The following is a 15,594-nucleotide window of genomic DNA, read 5'->3' on the forward strand; positions in this document are numbered from 1 at the left end:
CAGGGGAAGTGCATTCTAGGGTTCCCACCCTCCAACATGTGTCTGAATCAGTGAATCATTCTGGATTCTAATTGTACCGGATTCTTAAAATTAACATCAGCCGCCCTCTTAGTCCTTATAAAAGGAGGTTCAGTAAGTTACGGGACTCCACAACATCTGGACGGACAGTAACTTCTTTCAGGTACAGTATGAACTTCCGTCATTGTATAGGTAAACATTTTTATGGAAATTAATTGAATTAGAACTTTATTTTATTAGACATTCTGTATGATACAGGTCATTTGGTTTGAATCAGAAGAAATCTGTGAAGATGACTCCATTAGTTTTTTCAGCTCTATTTCTGCTGGCTTCTGCTCTACAAATCAGTTTGGCTCAGAGTAAGTATTTTTACATCTCTGCATATATCTAATCCGTTGATTCCCTTGCTTGTTTCTGTTATGTTCTAAAACATTCTTACCTCAGACATCATAAGGATGTTTCACAATTTTCTATGTAAATGACCATGAGTGTACTGAACTGTTTTCCTTGAAGAGACTGACAAACTGTCAACTCATTCACAAATGATTTACTAGAAGGGGACCTTGTTTTTCCTAGTGTGATAATGTATGATTCAGCCCTTATCTTGTCGGAGTGACAAGTGACAAGTCCATGTGACAAATGTGACAAGGATTTAATGTTGAAGTTTTGTTGACTCTGTTGTCATAGCTGTTGACTTGTGACTGTTTATTTGTGGAAATACTTGAATCTCCATGGCAGTGTACTAGGCTTTTGACTGACGCTAAATATCTGTTATGCTGTTTTCCTTTCTCGGTAGCAAGCTGTACGGGCCGATGTGGTGGAGAGTATTACAGGGGTTACGAATGCCAGTGCGATTATGACTGTCTCACTCACAATGAGTGCTGCAAGGACTACGAATCCCAGTGCACCACCAGTAGGAGCTTTCCTAATTTGTCAATGCCATTTGAATTGCATTACATTAAACGAGATGTGCATTAGAGTGACCCACGGGTCCATTACAGGCATGGATGGGTAATAGAACAACCATGAGAGGACTTTGTCTGACTCTCTGCTTTCCAGGTGGCTCCTGTAAAGGACGCTGTGGGGAATCCTTTAAAAGAGGCAGGGAGTGTGACTGTGATCCAGAGTGCTCTCGCTACAACAAGTGCTGCCCAGACCACAGCAGCCAATGTGGCACGGACGGTTAGTCAAATGTCAGACACACCTCCTGGCATTGTCTTCTGAATCCCAATGCGCATTGAGTCTGCATGTCACTTATGTAAATATAACATTATGGTGTATGTATAGATCAAATTTATTCTGTGATATAATCTAGGAAATAGCCCTGTAAAATGATAATGAGATGCAGTAAAATAAAGAAGTGGTTGGACTTGCATGCATGCTTGAACTATGCATGTACAAATGCATGTGAATGTGAATCATGCAGTTATTTCTCTTGGATTTTTTCAATAATAACAACAGACACAAAGAAACAACAGAAACATAGTACAGCACAACAACACCAACTCATTCAGTAAGCTAAACAATGATAAACTAAGGTATAGTTAGGGTTTATGGAGAGGCATGCCATTTTGTATGCATGTTAAAATGCAGAAGGCCGTCAGTTCATCTTGACTATTTTCTGTTTTAGTCATGACCTCTACAACCACAAGACCAGCCAGTAAACCAAAACCGAAGACTAGTTCATGCAATAACGTAATCAATAACAACCCAAAAGGTATATTTCAAAAAGGAATAGTTATGATAAACAATAGATTTTAGGATTACAGTAGGGAAATGTAGTTTCTTTTGGATACTCTGACTCATTTAGTACTTGATTGACACCAGAACCACAGCCACCCAAGATCCAACCCACAGAAAAACCAGAGATGACTACTGATCCACCGGAAGAACTAAGTCAAGGTTAGTCCCTTTAGAACAGCTTTACTCAGAATATGGACAACAAACACTATATCCTAAAATGATAATGAACATGGAATATGAACCATTAATCACTCGTCTCTTTACAACATCAACATACAAAACATTCTCTCCAATTACAGTTAAATATTGTCTTAAGAAAAAAAGATGCAGATCTTTAAAGCTGTTCTTGACTGTACAAGCACATGGTAGAGAGTGTGACTCCCAGATTGCTAGTCACACTGCTGCAGCCTGCAACATGTGACTTGAGCCAGAGCCCGGAGACAGTCTCCACAGAGGGAGCCAGGATCTCTGTGTCCTTTACAGTCACATCAGCCAAGAGAAACATGAAGAAATATTGTCATTATGAGTGGGCTGTGTGGAGGAGGACACAGCTTCAATCAAAGAGAGTAGGGATGAAGGGATGAGGCCAGGATGAATGAGGTGATGGAGGATATTTTTTGGGTCACAATTCAAAGGTGGATTTAAGATAAAACAATGTTTTTTAGAATGTCCTTTAGACTCCAATAGGCTGACTTCTTCCAACCTAAACACAGAAGAAATCCTAGTTATTGAACTATTCCGTTCAGTTCCAGATTTGACTGATGAAATGCTCATTCCATCAATCAACCCAGAACTCCAGGATGTTGGTGAGATAATTTTTTCAAATGTTTGATATTTTCTCAAAAGAGTTGCTTGTGTATTTTACAAGAATATTGCTCCAATTTCATTCCACAGATGTTAGAAGTCAGATCTGGCCTGACCTCCTTGTTCCCTCTCCTGCGACTGGGTCTGAGGACCCTGAGGCCTCCTTTAATTCAGAGAGCACCAGTGGGTCAGAGCTCTCTCTAACCGAGTCAGTGCCGTCAGACCTTTCAGACCCCTCTCTGGACACCACCACACCACCCACAGAATTAGACAGAGACAACGCGGCCTTTCCTCAGAAATCAGACCAAGAGGCAACACCAGGCCCAGAGGGGACTCCATCAGCAGAGACCAAAGCTCAAACAGGTGGGCAATTCTACCAGTTTCAATTAAAAATGTACTGTCCAAACAAGAAAAATAGATAAGATAAGAATTTACAGCTTACAGTCGTGCTCCATTATACATTTTCTAGGCAGTGTGGGAAATGCTAGCCGATATGTCCTTCACATACCAAAGTCAATGAGATATTCACTGTTCCTGGCAACTGTATTTCATAAGATGTTTCACAATCTACTTTGTATACTTTGGGTTCAAATCAAATTTGACACGGACATCAAATCTCATGTTGTTTTTCCAACTCCCAGACTCCAGTAATCCCGAAGGAGAGCTTGATTCCAGCACCAGCCCATCTGCATCAAATGCAACTCTTTCTGGATCCTCCTCCGAGCCCACACCTACCTCCCCAGCTGTCCCCCAGCCCTCACCCCGGTATTCCCCAAGTTCAGAGGCCCAGTCTGGGACTCCTGGAGAAGACCTCCCTGAACTTCTACCTGAAGGACAGAGAGAATTGGACCCTGAAGGTCAGGAGGCAGCATCTGACAAAACACTGCCTGAGGGCAGCAAACCCACAGCCACAAACCCAGATAATGCCCAAGCCATTGATGCTGCCTCACCTTCAGCCCCCACTACAGCTTCCACTGGCCCCACACAGGTAACACCCTCAGTCCCAGAAGAGTCGGAGGTTACCGCTGCCTCTGAAGACAGTACCACCGTCTCTATCAAACCTGACCAGACACCCAGTGCCACTGGAGCAAGCCCAAGCTCAGACAGCCCCGAAGAGGATGCCCCAACAACCACCCTTTCTGTCCCGCGTGATCCCAGTGTTAGTTCATCAGTGCCTGAGAATGGTCCTATGCCTAGTGGAGGGGACACCAGACAGGACAACAGTGTCCCCCAGACAGGAGATCTGACGACACGTCCCACCACAGATCGTACACCTACGTACCCAGTGGAACAGGAAAAGGAAGGAGACAAGACCACAGCAGAGAATGCCACCACCAAACTCCTACCTAGCAAATCCACAGAAAAGCCCAAACCCACTAAGCCCAGCACTTTTCCTGACATCAACCAAGCTTTGGGCACAGTCAACCCCAGGGACTACCAATCAGGTAAACAGAACCATCTTGGAACATGCTGTACCCTACTTTAATAACCCCCCCCCCCTTCAAATTAATTGTTTGGTTATAGTCATACCAAGTAAGGCTGTTACTTTAATGTGTATCACTGGATAATATAGTGGCCTTTTATAATATATTTTACTGGATAACTTATTTTTGTTGCTGCACAATATTACCTGTTAAGTCCTGATGAAGTCTTCTTAATTACGTTTTTAACTTTGTCTAATATCTTTTATATAATTCTAAAATAAATATGTAATACCGTATTGATCTAAACTTGCTACGGCCTTTGAAATGCTCAGACGGATTGTACAAGTGTTAGGAAATCAATTAGAAGAGTTTTAAGGGCACAGGATGTTCTAGAGGCCACCTCTGTATAAAGCAGATGGAAGAAGTGTAACCATTCTCTAATTAATAGACAGTGTTATGGATGCAAGGGCTAACCACCTATGATATCAAAATGATAGTTAAAACTATACCCCATTTTGTTTTGAGTCTGATACACACTTGTTGGGTTCTGATCAGTACAATAGTTGAACTGAGCTTCAAGAAGTCTGTCTAGCATTTTCAGCGATTAGGGAAAAAAATACTCTGCTCCTTCAAGGCAAAACCAAAAAAGATGTGATATTAGGAGTGTGTCGATGAAAGGTGGCTGTAACCGTTCTTGGGGGGAAAACATTAGCTAAATAACAATGACACTTGAAATGGTTCTTTCTTTTGTAACATTCTCCATAGCTGTGTTTACAAAGAAAAAAAAAAATCTGACCCCCATCGCCCATAATTGGGTAAAAGATCCAAATTGGGCAGCCTGCACCGCTAATGCAATTCATCTCAGATGTGGCTTCTGTAAAACACTCCTTTTTTTTTAATTGTATCTAGATGAACATAATAACACCAACATCTGCAGCGGACATCCTGTCGGCGCGGTCACCACCCTGAAGAACGGGACTGTGGTGGCTTTCAGAGGTCAGTGCCAGACGTTAAGGTCTACATGATGACATGAGACTATGTGACGGTCCAGACACTCCAGATGTTGGGTTTGCCTTGCCAGACTAAACCCTGTCTGACTGTACAGTCCTCCAGCTCTTATTCACATTCTACAGACGTGACACTCGGTTTTGCGAGAGAGTAAAACACACCATGTAAAACAACACCCTGTATAATGTAGACGCTGTGTTTCCAGACGGGAGTTCGCAGCCAGAACTCCAAGCTTTTTCTTAGATTTATAATTAGTTCTAACAACGGATTAAACATTTATTATGAGGAATGTGTGGAATAAGTTTAGAGGGTGACTTTTATAAGACTTACTGTGATCACCTTAATATATCTAGGCGGGACAACCACACAACCCAGTATAAGTATATTTTTACAGAGTAAAATAGCTTTTATATAAGACAGTTTAAGAACAGTAAAATGTAAATTGCTAGACAAGCCTTTTTATCGTCTTAACCTTGGAGGACATAGGCTTGAGAGGCTTCCAGGGATATCAGTAGCCTTAGTGCCCCAATTATCCCATTTTCAACTCAGTGCTTATTGTATTCCCTCAAACTAACATGAGGCTGGTAAGGGGATGATGGCTCATGATAATGGCTTGAATGAAGTAAATGGAATGGAATTAGAGTCCATTATTTCCAGCCTCCTGTAAACTTTTCCCTCTGTCTATGGAAACATTTTAATTGTAGAAAAATGACTTGAACTGTAAAATGATCTCTCAGAGTTGGACCTATTGAATGTTCTTCCTCCGATCTTTGTTTGTCCACCCATGCACTTGAGTTTTGCTAGATGGGGCCCCTGATGAATTTGTTATCACAAAAGGAGTCCACAGCCACAGACATTCTGGGAACTGCAGATACTACTGTAGCGGTAACTAGATGCAAATGTAAATACTATCGTAGTAGTGCTAATTCCACCTTCCTCCTCATTAAGGGCACTATTTTTGGATGCTGGACAGTAACAGGGTGCCAGGACCTGCCCGTGGGATTACAGATGTGTGGGGCGTCCCCTCTCCAGTTGATACTGTCTTCACCCGCTGCAACTGCCAGGGCAAGACCTACTTTTTTAAGGTACAGTATACCACCTATGTAACCTATTAAACAAGCTATTTCAGAGCCATCTATTCAATAGAACTAAAATGCAACTATACTAAGCAAACTGCTGTAAACTTGCCCTCCAAAAGAATGTAAGCTGTTTCCCCCAAACATCCACCTCTCTGTCAAGCTATGTACCAATAGACTTGGTCCCAGTTGGTGGACCTGTTACGATATATTGCTTGATTGCTTTTTAGTTTTTTGTTACTTTTAAAGAGCTTTAAGATTTCTGGAAAAGCCCAAGAGAAGTTGAATAAAAGCCTGGAAATAGTTGAATACCGGTAAATCATTATTATTGCTTTATTGTGTGCTTCAGAGAGAATACAATTTGTCCTTGATCTTTTGCAGGGTGCTAAGTATTGGAGGTTTGAGAATGGTATGATAGACTCTGGATACCCCAAGCTGATCAGGGTGGGCTTTGATGGGCTTCAAGGACAGATCACAGCGGCCCTATCTGTGCCTGTGTATCGCAAAAGGAGAGAGTCGGTCTACTTTTTCAAGAGAGGTGATCAACCGCTGTAAACTACTATTCTATAATGTGACAATATTTAAGCTATTCTCTGATATATAATGAATTCATTAGATGGGACTTTGTTGCTAAAGCCAGTGTGCGTAACATAAATATTCCTACCCATCTGTACTAGCCGCGAGCTGCCCAGCAATACAAGCCCACGAGATAAACGAATTGCCTTTCTTTGCTTTGAGCTAAGTAACAGTATGACTATGTGCGTTTGCTCATGCCAATATCAGGATCGAACAGGTTAGCATTTTCAAGGCCGGGGACCCAGACTCAAAACATGCACGGACCACTTGGCTGGTGCTTTTACAGATTTTTCAACTTCCTTCGGTCCCATTCCGTAACAACGGGTTTCAAGCGGACCACCATCCCAGTGCCCAAAAACGCAACACGCCTGAATGATTATCATCCATAAGCACTTTAAATGCTATGAAAGGCTTGTCATATGGCTCACATTCTCCATTTGTGTATTCTAAGTTAATATCTGATGCAGTATAATTATGCTTGACTGTTTCAGGAGGCTTGGTGCAGAAGTATTCGTACCAGTCTGTAACCAGTCCTACATGTGGCAGGAAGATCCAATACTCTGTATATTCTGTACAAAACCGCGTTGCTAGGCAAGCAGGTAACGCCCCCATGTTTGGACCTTTCCGTCCTTTCACCATTTCATCAGTATTGGGAACCTAAAAAAACTACATACATTTAGATTTTGGAGATTTGAAAATGACAGAATGGATGAATATGAATTCAAGAATTGCTAGAACCAGACTCACGGTCTACTGGTGGTTCAAACACAAAAAGTACAGATTGTGAGTACAGTGGGTGATTTGATGTAAAAATTATAATATATAATCGCACACAGCAGCCAATGTTATTGTGATTAGAAAACGTCAAAGGACTGACAACCTTCACAGAATTCCATCAGCATGACACATTTAAAAATGTCCTAACCTTTGAAAATACCAGACCATCACAAACATTGTATGTCCACTTATAAGCTGAACCGTTTCCTGCAGTCTCTCTGCTGGGACCCGTGATCAACATGCGTCTGACCTGGAGAGGCTTTCCCTCAACTGTGACTTCCGCTGTGTCTATCCCCGCGCCCATGAAACCGGAGGGATACAACTACTACCTCTTCTCGCGCTGTGAGTTTTTAACCCCTTTTTTGTTGCTTACAAAGACAGAGCCATTTAATTCCATGTTTGTCAGCTACGTCAGTTTATATTCTTATAAAGATTGTTTCAGAAAGACCCTGTACCTGTCAAAACCTACACCGCCACCTGACATGTATAATCATTTCTGAGCGTCATGCGTCCAGACGTGGTGCATCATTGGAGAGGTTAAAGTAGAGTTAATGGGTCTGCTGGGAAAAGGCAGTTAGGTTGGGATCCGGTCCTAGGAGGTTGACAACAGCAGACCTTTCCTAGTCCATAAAGAGTGAGTAGTTTCGGTCTAGTCATTCTGTCACTGAAGAAACACCAACTTGAAACTCAGTGCCTGCTGTGGCCAATTAAGAGGACAGCCAAAGGACAAGTCACGGTTCATGGATGGTGATTTTCGGTGGATATGTTATTGACAACAACCAGAAAGTGCTTGGACAGATATGAAGTGACTCATTTTCCATTGCTAGTTATATTTTTCACGGTTCATTCAAAACAAGGAAACTCTTCAATGAATTCCAGTCAATAGAGCCCATATCTTCCTGACATTATCTCTGCCTCTTCATTCTTGTTTTTCAGCCAAATATTACAACGTCAACATGGTAGATGAGCAACCTGTTATAGCTACTCCCCCTCCAAGCACTGCTCCCCAGAACTCAGCCAAACACTTTTTCAACTGTCCAAAGGAAGTCTGAGGAAGTCCAGTATATTTAAAGACAGATTCAAATGCACACAAACGCTTCTCACAGATTGCAAACTTTATTACGGTTATCATTACAACACTTTAGCAAGGACACTGCTAACAAACTTCAGGCAAAAAAGAAACCACAAGATAATAAAACATCAGTGATCATCATGACAAGAGCTGATTCGCGATATATGATTAAGGTTTATGGTAGCCTTAAGTGTTCTCTGGAACCATGGTGACCGGTCTTGTAGCGCCTTAGACACAGGAATAATGTGGGAGCATGTCCTCTGATTGGCTGTTCATCTGGCAAATCTCCTCCCAGTCCCAGTTACACCACGGGATGGCAACGTGCCTGGTTCCAATCAAACGACACATACTGATATGAGACAAAGGTCTGTTTTACCAATGTTAACCATCACATCCTTCTGTACAATGCCTTTGGAACGGAAGGACAATTCTAATGGAACAAATAATTTTACATACAAGATTGTATCTTCTGTATTTTGAATATGTATGTATCAACAATGGACCTGGAATCGGTTTTCTGTGTGAAATAAAGAGCTTTGTACATTACAACACGTGTGTGTGTGTGTGTGTGTGTTCTGACCTCTCCTCATGCGGTTCTCTGTCCAGCGTTGGAGCTGTCGACTGGGTCCAGTTCTAGAGGGTTTGGGCTGAGTGCTACTAGTGTCTATGTGGAGAGACAAGAGGCTCTGTAAAACTAGGCTCATTCAAAACAGGTTGCTTCTACGTGTCAAAGCATGTTGGCCCACTAGTCCAAGACAATGGACCCAATAATTGAACAAGTTAAGGCCGTCAAAGCTCCTTTGAAAGCAGTAATAAGGCTATGAACAGCTCCCAAAGGCTGACAGACTCCAACCCTCAGTATGACTGGAGGGTATGGTTAAGAGAAGGGCTCCTTTGGGGCAATTTTTAGGGTCAGCTAGTGAATGAAGAGATCTTAATACTATGGAGAGTGGGGGTCAGTACCTGCAGAGCTGGAAGAGGGTTCCTGGCTGGTTGAAGGCAAACTTGCATCATCTGAAGGCTGGGCAGGGTCTTCCATCTCCCCTGCCTGAGATGCCAGAGACTCCAGGGACACCTCGGGACTACACGCACACACAGACAAACGCAGACACACGCATTACAGTCACTCCCTGTGGAGGATCACTCAGCCTGGTGTAGGGGTATGCAACTCCAGTAGTGAGTCTCACCAGTCTCCTTCGGGTTCCAGGAAGGCGTCGTCTCCCTCGTCCCCAGGGCTGGGCCCTCCTGCTGCCAGACCAGGGGTAGATGTGGTTACCATGGGAACAGACTGGGAGGCGTGGTCTGTGCCATCAGAGGGTACAACGTCCGTAAAGACCGACCCTGGAGGGAGAGAGACACGGCGTCAGAAAACTCATCTGGTCAGTTCTAAAATCAGCAGACTGAGCGTGCTCGGTACCTGGGGCAGCCATCTGCAGGGGTATGGTGGGAACACTGCGGCTCCCAGACTCATCATCATGGCCAGACAAAAACAGAGGACTCTCATACATCCCCAGACCTACAAAACACATACAGTTTAGATGGCAAGAAAAGAAGTCTTCAAATGAAATGAGGGAGTCTGGTTGAAACTGAGTCTGGTACCTCCTTGTGAGGCCAGCTGTCCCAGGTCAGAGTGGGAGGAGGTGGCCTGGGACATCAGGTCCTCGGGGGCACCAAACCTGAATCTAGGAACACCAGCCACCTGGGGAGAACTGGACCGGACCACTTTATTAGCGGGATGTTAATAACTATACAGAATTCAGGACAGGTTGTTTGTATATACTGAAAATACCATTCAGGCATTGATTATCACAGAGTGATTTGAAATAGTGGTATGTTTCAGTAGACTGCCGTGGTCAGCTGGTGGTGTGTGTGTGTCTTACTGAATGGCCTCTGCAAAGCCGTCAGAACGGTGTGGGGCCACCAGAGTAGGAGTACTGGGAACCATCCTGTCGTCATCGTCAAAGAAGTGCTGCTGTAGAAAGAACATCATCATACACACAGTTTAAACAGTTATGAGGACAAAAGAAAAAGTTTCCCTAACCCCAGAAAACTAATAAATGTTAACAAAACTCCTAAAACCTCATCTCAACCAAGGCTAAAATAGCTATTGTAAGGAAACTGTCCTGACTTCACCAGAGGCCCGGCCCAGTGCCCTCTGTTACCTTCAGTCCTCTCTAAGACAGTAAAACAAGAACACAGGTGAAGACCCACACTCACTCCACTGCTGGCCATCCCGGGGGTGAGTTGAGGCACTCGGCTAGAAGACTGACGACGCACGGGGCGCTGTGGGACAGATACACAGCCGGTTACAACAACCCAACAGGCTATCACACACGCTAACGACGACGCATAACAACTGGTAGGAACACAGAGAGCGCGGAGTTGCGTTTCCCAGTATGCACCTGGACATGAGCAGGGGGGCCCAGTTCCTGGGGGATGTTGAGGCGGGGCGGCAGGGGGTGCGGGGTTCTCCGTGGCGACGGAGGCATTCGGGAAGCAGAGCTGGTTGGTTCGGTGGAGAAGGCTTCCATACTGCTACTGCCAGCCTCGACTGACGAGAACAGGAGAAGACGGTGTCGTTTCAGATCCCCCCCACATTAACAACCCTTCAGAAGACTGACACCCTCCTCGCAAACACAATGTCCCACTGCCATCAGCCACCAACACGGTGAATCTACAGCCTTCGCTAGTCTGTTTAAAGACTGTTCCTGACTAAATAAAGAATCCAGGTCGACAGTTCAATCACAACTGATTCAAGGAGCCATATTATAATTACATAGGAGACAGAAATAAAGACCCTTTATAGATTATACTGTTACACTCCAGAAGTTGACATTTATTACACCCAAACACAATAACTTCTTAAACGTAGACTGTAATTAGGCTGTCATGAAAATCAAATGATATATGAAAATAACTTGAGAGTGTGGAGACACATTTTCAGCATTAAGTCAATCATGTTTGTATTATCTAGGTATAACAAGCATCCACAATGGGTCAACTGACACAGGCACAAATGGGATAGGTGTTTCTGGAGGAATTATCATTCAACCAAAGCCTACTGACCAGCAGACCAAACATCAGGCCGAGTTCAACTGTACACAGGTTATCTAAACACAGACAGATGAACACCGTCTCTCTCAGTCAGTCATGGTAAAGTGTCAGGGGTCTGTCTAGACCAGCGGTTCTCAGATAACTCATTTCAGTGCTGCCCTGAACTAGCTGAATCCAGGCAGTAAGGGCTCGATAACTAGAAAAGTTGATTCTGGTGTGCTAGCTTTGAAATACATCTAATAAATGGAAAAGCTGGTCCCCATAAGAGGTTTTTATCCCCCCCGGTCTAGACCACTGTGGGACACTTTCCATGGTCTTACAGCTGTGCGTCTGGGAATCAGCCGGGCGCTGGGTAGAGTCAGAAGCTCCAAGACTCTCCTCTGTCTCTGTGCCAGGGTCTGTCACATCAGCACCCTGAGAGGAACCGACAGGGACAGACAGAGAGGCAGGGTCACACAGAGGGAGACAGACAGGGACAGAGAGTGGGAGGGAGACAGAGAAGCGGTAGTTACAGATTTGGGCCCACACCCTGTCTACCGCCTGGCAGAGTAGTTTGGTGAGTGTTGACCATGATTCATTTCCCCTGTACAGTTCTGTTAGAGGTCTAGTCACTTTACAGCCAGCTAGACACGGAGGGTGTGTCCTGACCCCTCGCCCCAACCAACCCTCAAACTCTCCCCCCATTCCCCATCAAAAAACAGACATGTCATGACAACTCAGCTTTTACTGGCTCTACCATCCCAGGGAGAGTGGAACGAATGAGTGTGCAGACGTACAAAGCCCTGGAAATGCTGGCTGGGTTTCTAACGGCCAATGTTGATCTAACCTCCGTGTCGTCCCCTTCATATGCCTCGTTGCCGTCTCCGCTCCCTTCGTTGCTCTCCTCCCCTTCTTCCATCCCTCCGTCATCATCTTCCTCATCCTCCTCCTCTTCATCCTCGTCCTCCTCATCCTCCTCCTCTTCATCATAGTCCTACAGAGAGGCAGGTGTTAAAGGTGTCATAACCAAACATTCATATGTAATGGATAATCTTTGAGACTACATGGCCGCATATCAAGGATTTCATCCCATCTAAACCATTTACACAGAGGGCCAAAACAGCCCTACCTGCTCCTCCTCTTCGTCTTCCTCTTCCTCGTCCTCACTCTCAGAGTCCGTTTCTATGACGATGACGTCATGCTGGGGTTCTTCGGGGGCATCCTGCGTGACCTCTGTGGACTGGGACAGTAGGATCTCGCCAGGGACGGACTGAGAGGCTGTTTCTTCCTCTTCAGCATCCTCTAGCACTGGGTACTCCACCACCTGTTGATTAAGACACACAGTTCACGACTACCACCCACATTCACCACCCAGCCATCACACCCACACAGTTCTCAAGACCAGTGGTTCCCAAACAGACCCTGGGGGCCCACACAGAGGGAACGTAAGACTGACGGGAGGTACAGGAACCAGCAGTTTGGAAACCATTGATCTGGACATAATGTGGGTAAGCATCTAACCTGGCTGTTGTCTGGGGCCTCCTGGCTCTCTCCAGTCCCTAGTCCACCTGCCTCTATACTGCCATCAGCCAGCATCACCTCCTCCTCCTGCTGTTGCTGATCCAGGGTCTCCGGCTCCTCCGGGTCCACCCTCTGGATTATGCGGAGCTTCTTGGGGATGGGGGGCTCGGAGGTGTCCTCCTGGGGGGTGTCCGTGTCGGTCACCATAGAGCTGTCCTGCTCCTCCTCACGCGGTCTCTTGGACATGGAGGATGTTCCCGGGGTGGCTGAAACTGAAGGGGCATTCAAACCTTGGTCCACAGGCATATTTCATTCAATGTTAAAAACGCTTGAGCTCAGTTAGACAAAGCCAACCCAAACCAATTGAAACCCTCAGGCAGTGCTCCAGACTATGACCAATTAGACACATTTTGTGACCTCTTTTCATTGGCTACACCAGCGGAAACGTCAAGATCTGTTTTGTAATTACTTCCAAGTCTGTTGATTAGGTCAAAAAGTAACGTGAATCATTCTAGTCCTGATATCAAACTCTCCTGGTGTCCATTTCGGGAATTGGGTTTGTGGCTGCGGATGGGCCACTTTCTCCCTCCCACTCACCCCTCCATGCAACGACAGCCTGGAATATGCCATTTAAACTTAAGAATATAGCTAAACTCATCTCCCTCTCATCTCTCTCATAGCTAAACTCAACCCAAGTAAAATCGAACATCCTCTACAAGGTCTTTGCTGTAAATGAGAATGTGTTCTTGTAAAGCCACAGTGTGAGAGCGCCCTATTACGTGTAGGCATAATTGCATTCTCAACAGAATCATAGAGGCCGAAGTCCCATTGCCAGTACCGTAATCACACACCTAAGGGACTGCAGTCTAAACAACCAAGTCACACGCTGTTGCCACCAACTGAGCCAGACTGGCCCCCGGCGCCACCAGAGGAAGCCCGGAGCCCAGAACCCGAGGCCAGATTCAACCGCCTCTTACCGGTGCCGAACACAGACGTGGAGGTGGACGGCCTCTCCACTTGTGAACTCGGTGCCGCCTCCATTACAACGGGGGCCGGTGGCTGCTCCTGATTGGTGGGTTCCGTGTGGCTCTGCTGCTGAGTTGGCTGGACGAAAGCCGTGGCCTGGGTCTGGGTCTGCTGGAGCGCCAGCATGGGGCTGGCGTTCTGAACGTTGGGGTTGGTGTTCTGAACGTTGGGGCTGGTTGAGCGCACGGAACCACTGGCACTGCCGTACACGGTCACGTGTTCCAGCGGGGCCTCGGACGACTGCATGGCTGGGGGGTTCAGAGGGTCAATAGTTCAGAGATTGAAATACCGTGGCTGCGTTATGTTCTTCCCCTCGTCTGATTCCAGTCATCAGTTGCACTCCAGCTACTAAAACATTTCAGTTTAAATAAGAACAACACTCAAATAAGTTAAGCATCACAGGGTATGATATTAGGTCCTGAAGTCCCCACCTTCCTGGTTCTCCACCTGGGTGGTGGGCATGACGGTGGCAGTAGGGGTGGGGGTGGGCACCGTCGCGGGGGTGATCATGGGCCGAATGCTGGCCCGGGGGGTGGACTTGTTTCCAGGTGTGGCAGGGGGCTTGTTGGGGCCCTGGGCACCCAGAGGGGTGGGCTTGATGTTGGCAGTGGGGGGCTCAGAGATGCTGGCACTATGGAGAAAAGACATGTTAGAACGTCCCTGAACTAAGTGAAGTGTCCCCCGTGTACAGGAGAAAGTGTGCGCGCGCGCACTTACCTGCCACGGTCTCGGTCTGCAGCTGGGGTGGTCTTCAGTGGTCCTCTCTGTTCACTTGTCCTCTGCTGCTCCTGGGCCTACAGTTAAGAGAGACATGGTTATTAAGGAAGAATGTGGAGGTGCTCCATTGATACAGTGTCTTCATTAACAAGTAGCAAACATCGGAGCTGTGCATGAAATCCTGTATAGATGGATTTAAGGAGCTTAGTCAGTGACATGCGATCAGGACGGACAGGGTTATCCTGTTATAAGAACAAAGGCTTTAAACATCTTGAAACTGAATCAAAAGCTCTGTCAATTCAAACCATTGCTGGACTCGGTCGTTGCCAAGCTTTAAAGTTTGTAGCCAAGTATGTGTCCATATAAATCTTTTGGTGCCATCTACTGGTTATAACTGGATGACACATCGAGCGGTGCCATTTTAAGTCACATAAAATATCTATTTGGCCATCTGAGGCTATAGTCCGGTGTCTTTGCTACATTGACAAGGGATTTGACAAGGGGGGGGGGGGGGGGGGGGGGGGTCTGGCTTTTGGTGAACTTTGGCTTGGTCAAGGTTTGTTCAGTGCACCAGGCACCACTCCATCTCTCACCTTGCTGGGGCCCGGTTCAGGGGGCTCATCCCTCTGCTCGCTGTGTCTCTCCTGCTGTTCTCTCAGGTCTCTCAACTCCCTCTCCTGCCGGTTCAGACGGCCCTCGTACTGAGACTTAAGGGCACTGACCCTGACCTCCAGCTCCTCCCTCTGCTGCTTTAGCTCCTCATTCTCCTTCTGCAGCTGGTCCTTGGAAGCTAGATGAA

At 45.9% G+C, this 15,594-nt stretch overlaps 2 protein-coding genes across 6 annotated transcripts in view; one reads left to right on the forward strand and one right to left on the reverse strand.

Moving 5' to 3' along the window:
• Positions 1–8,604, forward strand: prg4b (proteoglycan 4b). Of its 2 annotated transcripts, XM_010872277.3 has the most exons (15): positions 1–181; positions 277–377; positions 815–931; positions 1,078–1,200; positions 1,649–1,735; positions 1,846–1,920; positions 2,508–2,567; positions 2,656–2,928; positions 3,207–4,010; positions 4,899–4,985; positions 5,946–6,082; positions 6,455–6,611; positions 7,141–7,248; positions 7,640–7,768; positions 8,363–8,604. In XM_010872277.3, exons 2-15 carry the CDS (start codon positions 311–313, stop codon positions 8,476–8,478), a joined length of 2,340 nt encoding a protein of 779 aa, XP_010870579.2. In that variant the 5' UTR covers positions 1–181; positions 277–310; the 3' UTR covers positions 8,479–8,604. The 2 variants fall into 2 exon arrangements, with proteins under 2 accessions (XP_010870579.2, XP_010870580.2); XM_010872278.3 differs by lacking the exon at positions 1,649–1,735 and having other exon boundaries at positions 5–181.
• Positions 8,527–15,594, reverse strand: part of tprb (translocated promoter region b, nuclear basket protein) — a 21,578-nt gene continuing 14,510 nt past the window's right edge. The window contains exons 33-49 of one of the 4 annotated variants that reach the window (XM_029121747.2): positions 15,389–15,585; positions 14,796–14,872; positions 14,510–14,709; positions 14,030–14,326; positions 13,053–13,324; positions 12,661–12,855; positions 12,379–12,525; positions 11,873–11,966; positions 10,901–11,049; positions 10,716–10,781; positions 10,379–10,467; positions 10,098–10,207; positions 9,916–10,014; positions 9,686–9,839; positions 9,462–9,580; positions 9,079–9,162; positions 8,527–8,823 (exon numbers count right to left, since the gene is read on the reverse strand). In XM_029121747.2, the coding sequence (XP_028977580.2) occupies positions 8,771–8,823; positions 9,079–9,162; positions 9,462–9,580; positions 9,686–9,839; positions 9,916–10,014; positions 10,098–10,207; positions 10,379–10,467; positions 10,716–10,781; positions 10,901–11,049; positions 11,873–11,966; positions 12,379–12,525; positions 12,661–12,855; positions 13,053–13,324; positions 14,030–14,326; positions 14,510–14,709; positions 14,796–14,872; positions 15,389–15,585 (2,402 nt within the window). In that variant the 3' untranslated portion in view covers positions 8,527–8,770. Of the gene's footprint in view, positions 8,824–9,078; positions 9,163–9,461; positions 9,581–9,685; positions 9,840–9,915; positions 10,015–10,097; positions 10,208–10,378; positions 10,471–10,709; positions 10,782–10,900; positions 11,050–11,872; positions 11,967–12,378; positions 12,526–12,660; positions 12,856–13,052; positions 13,325–14,029; positions 14,327–14,509; positions 14,710–14,795; positions 14,873–15,388; positions 15,586–15,594 lie in introns of all 4 variants that reach the window. The other 3 variants (XM_013134942.4, XM_029121746.2, XM_029121745.2) reach the window with 3 other exon arrangements.

This window comes from Esox lucius, chromosome 8 (genome assembly GCF_011004845.1).
Source record: "Esox lucius isolate fEsoLuc1 chromosome 8, fEsoLuc1.pri, whole genome shotgun sequence".
Lineage (NCBI taxonomy): Eukaryota > Metazoa > Chordata > Actinopteri > Esociformes > Esocidae > Esox > Esox lucius.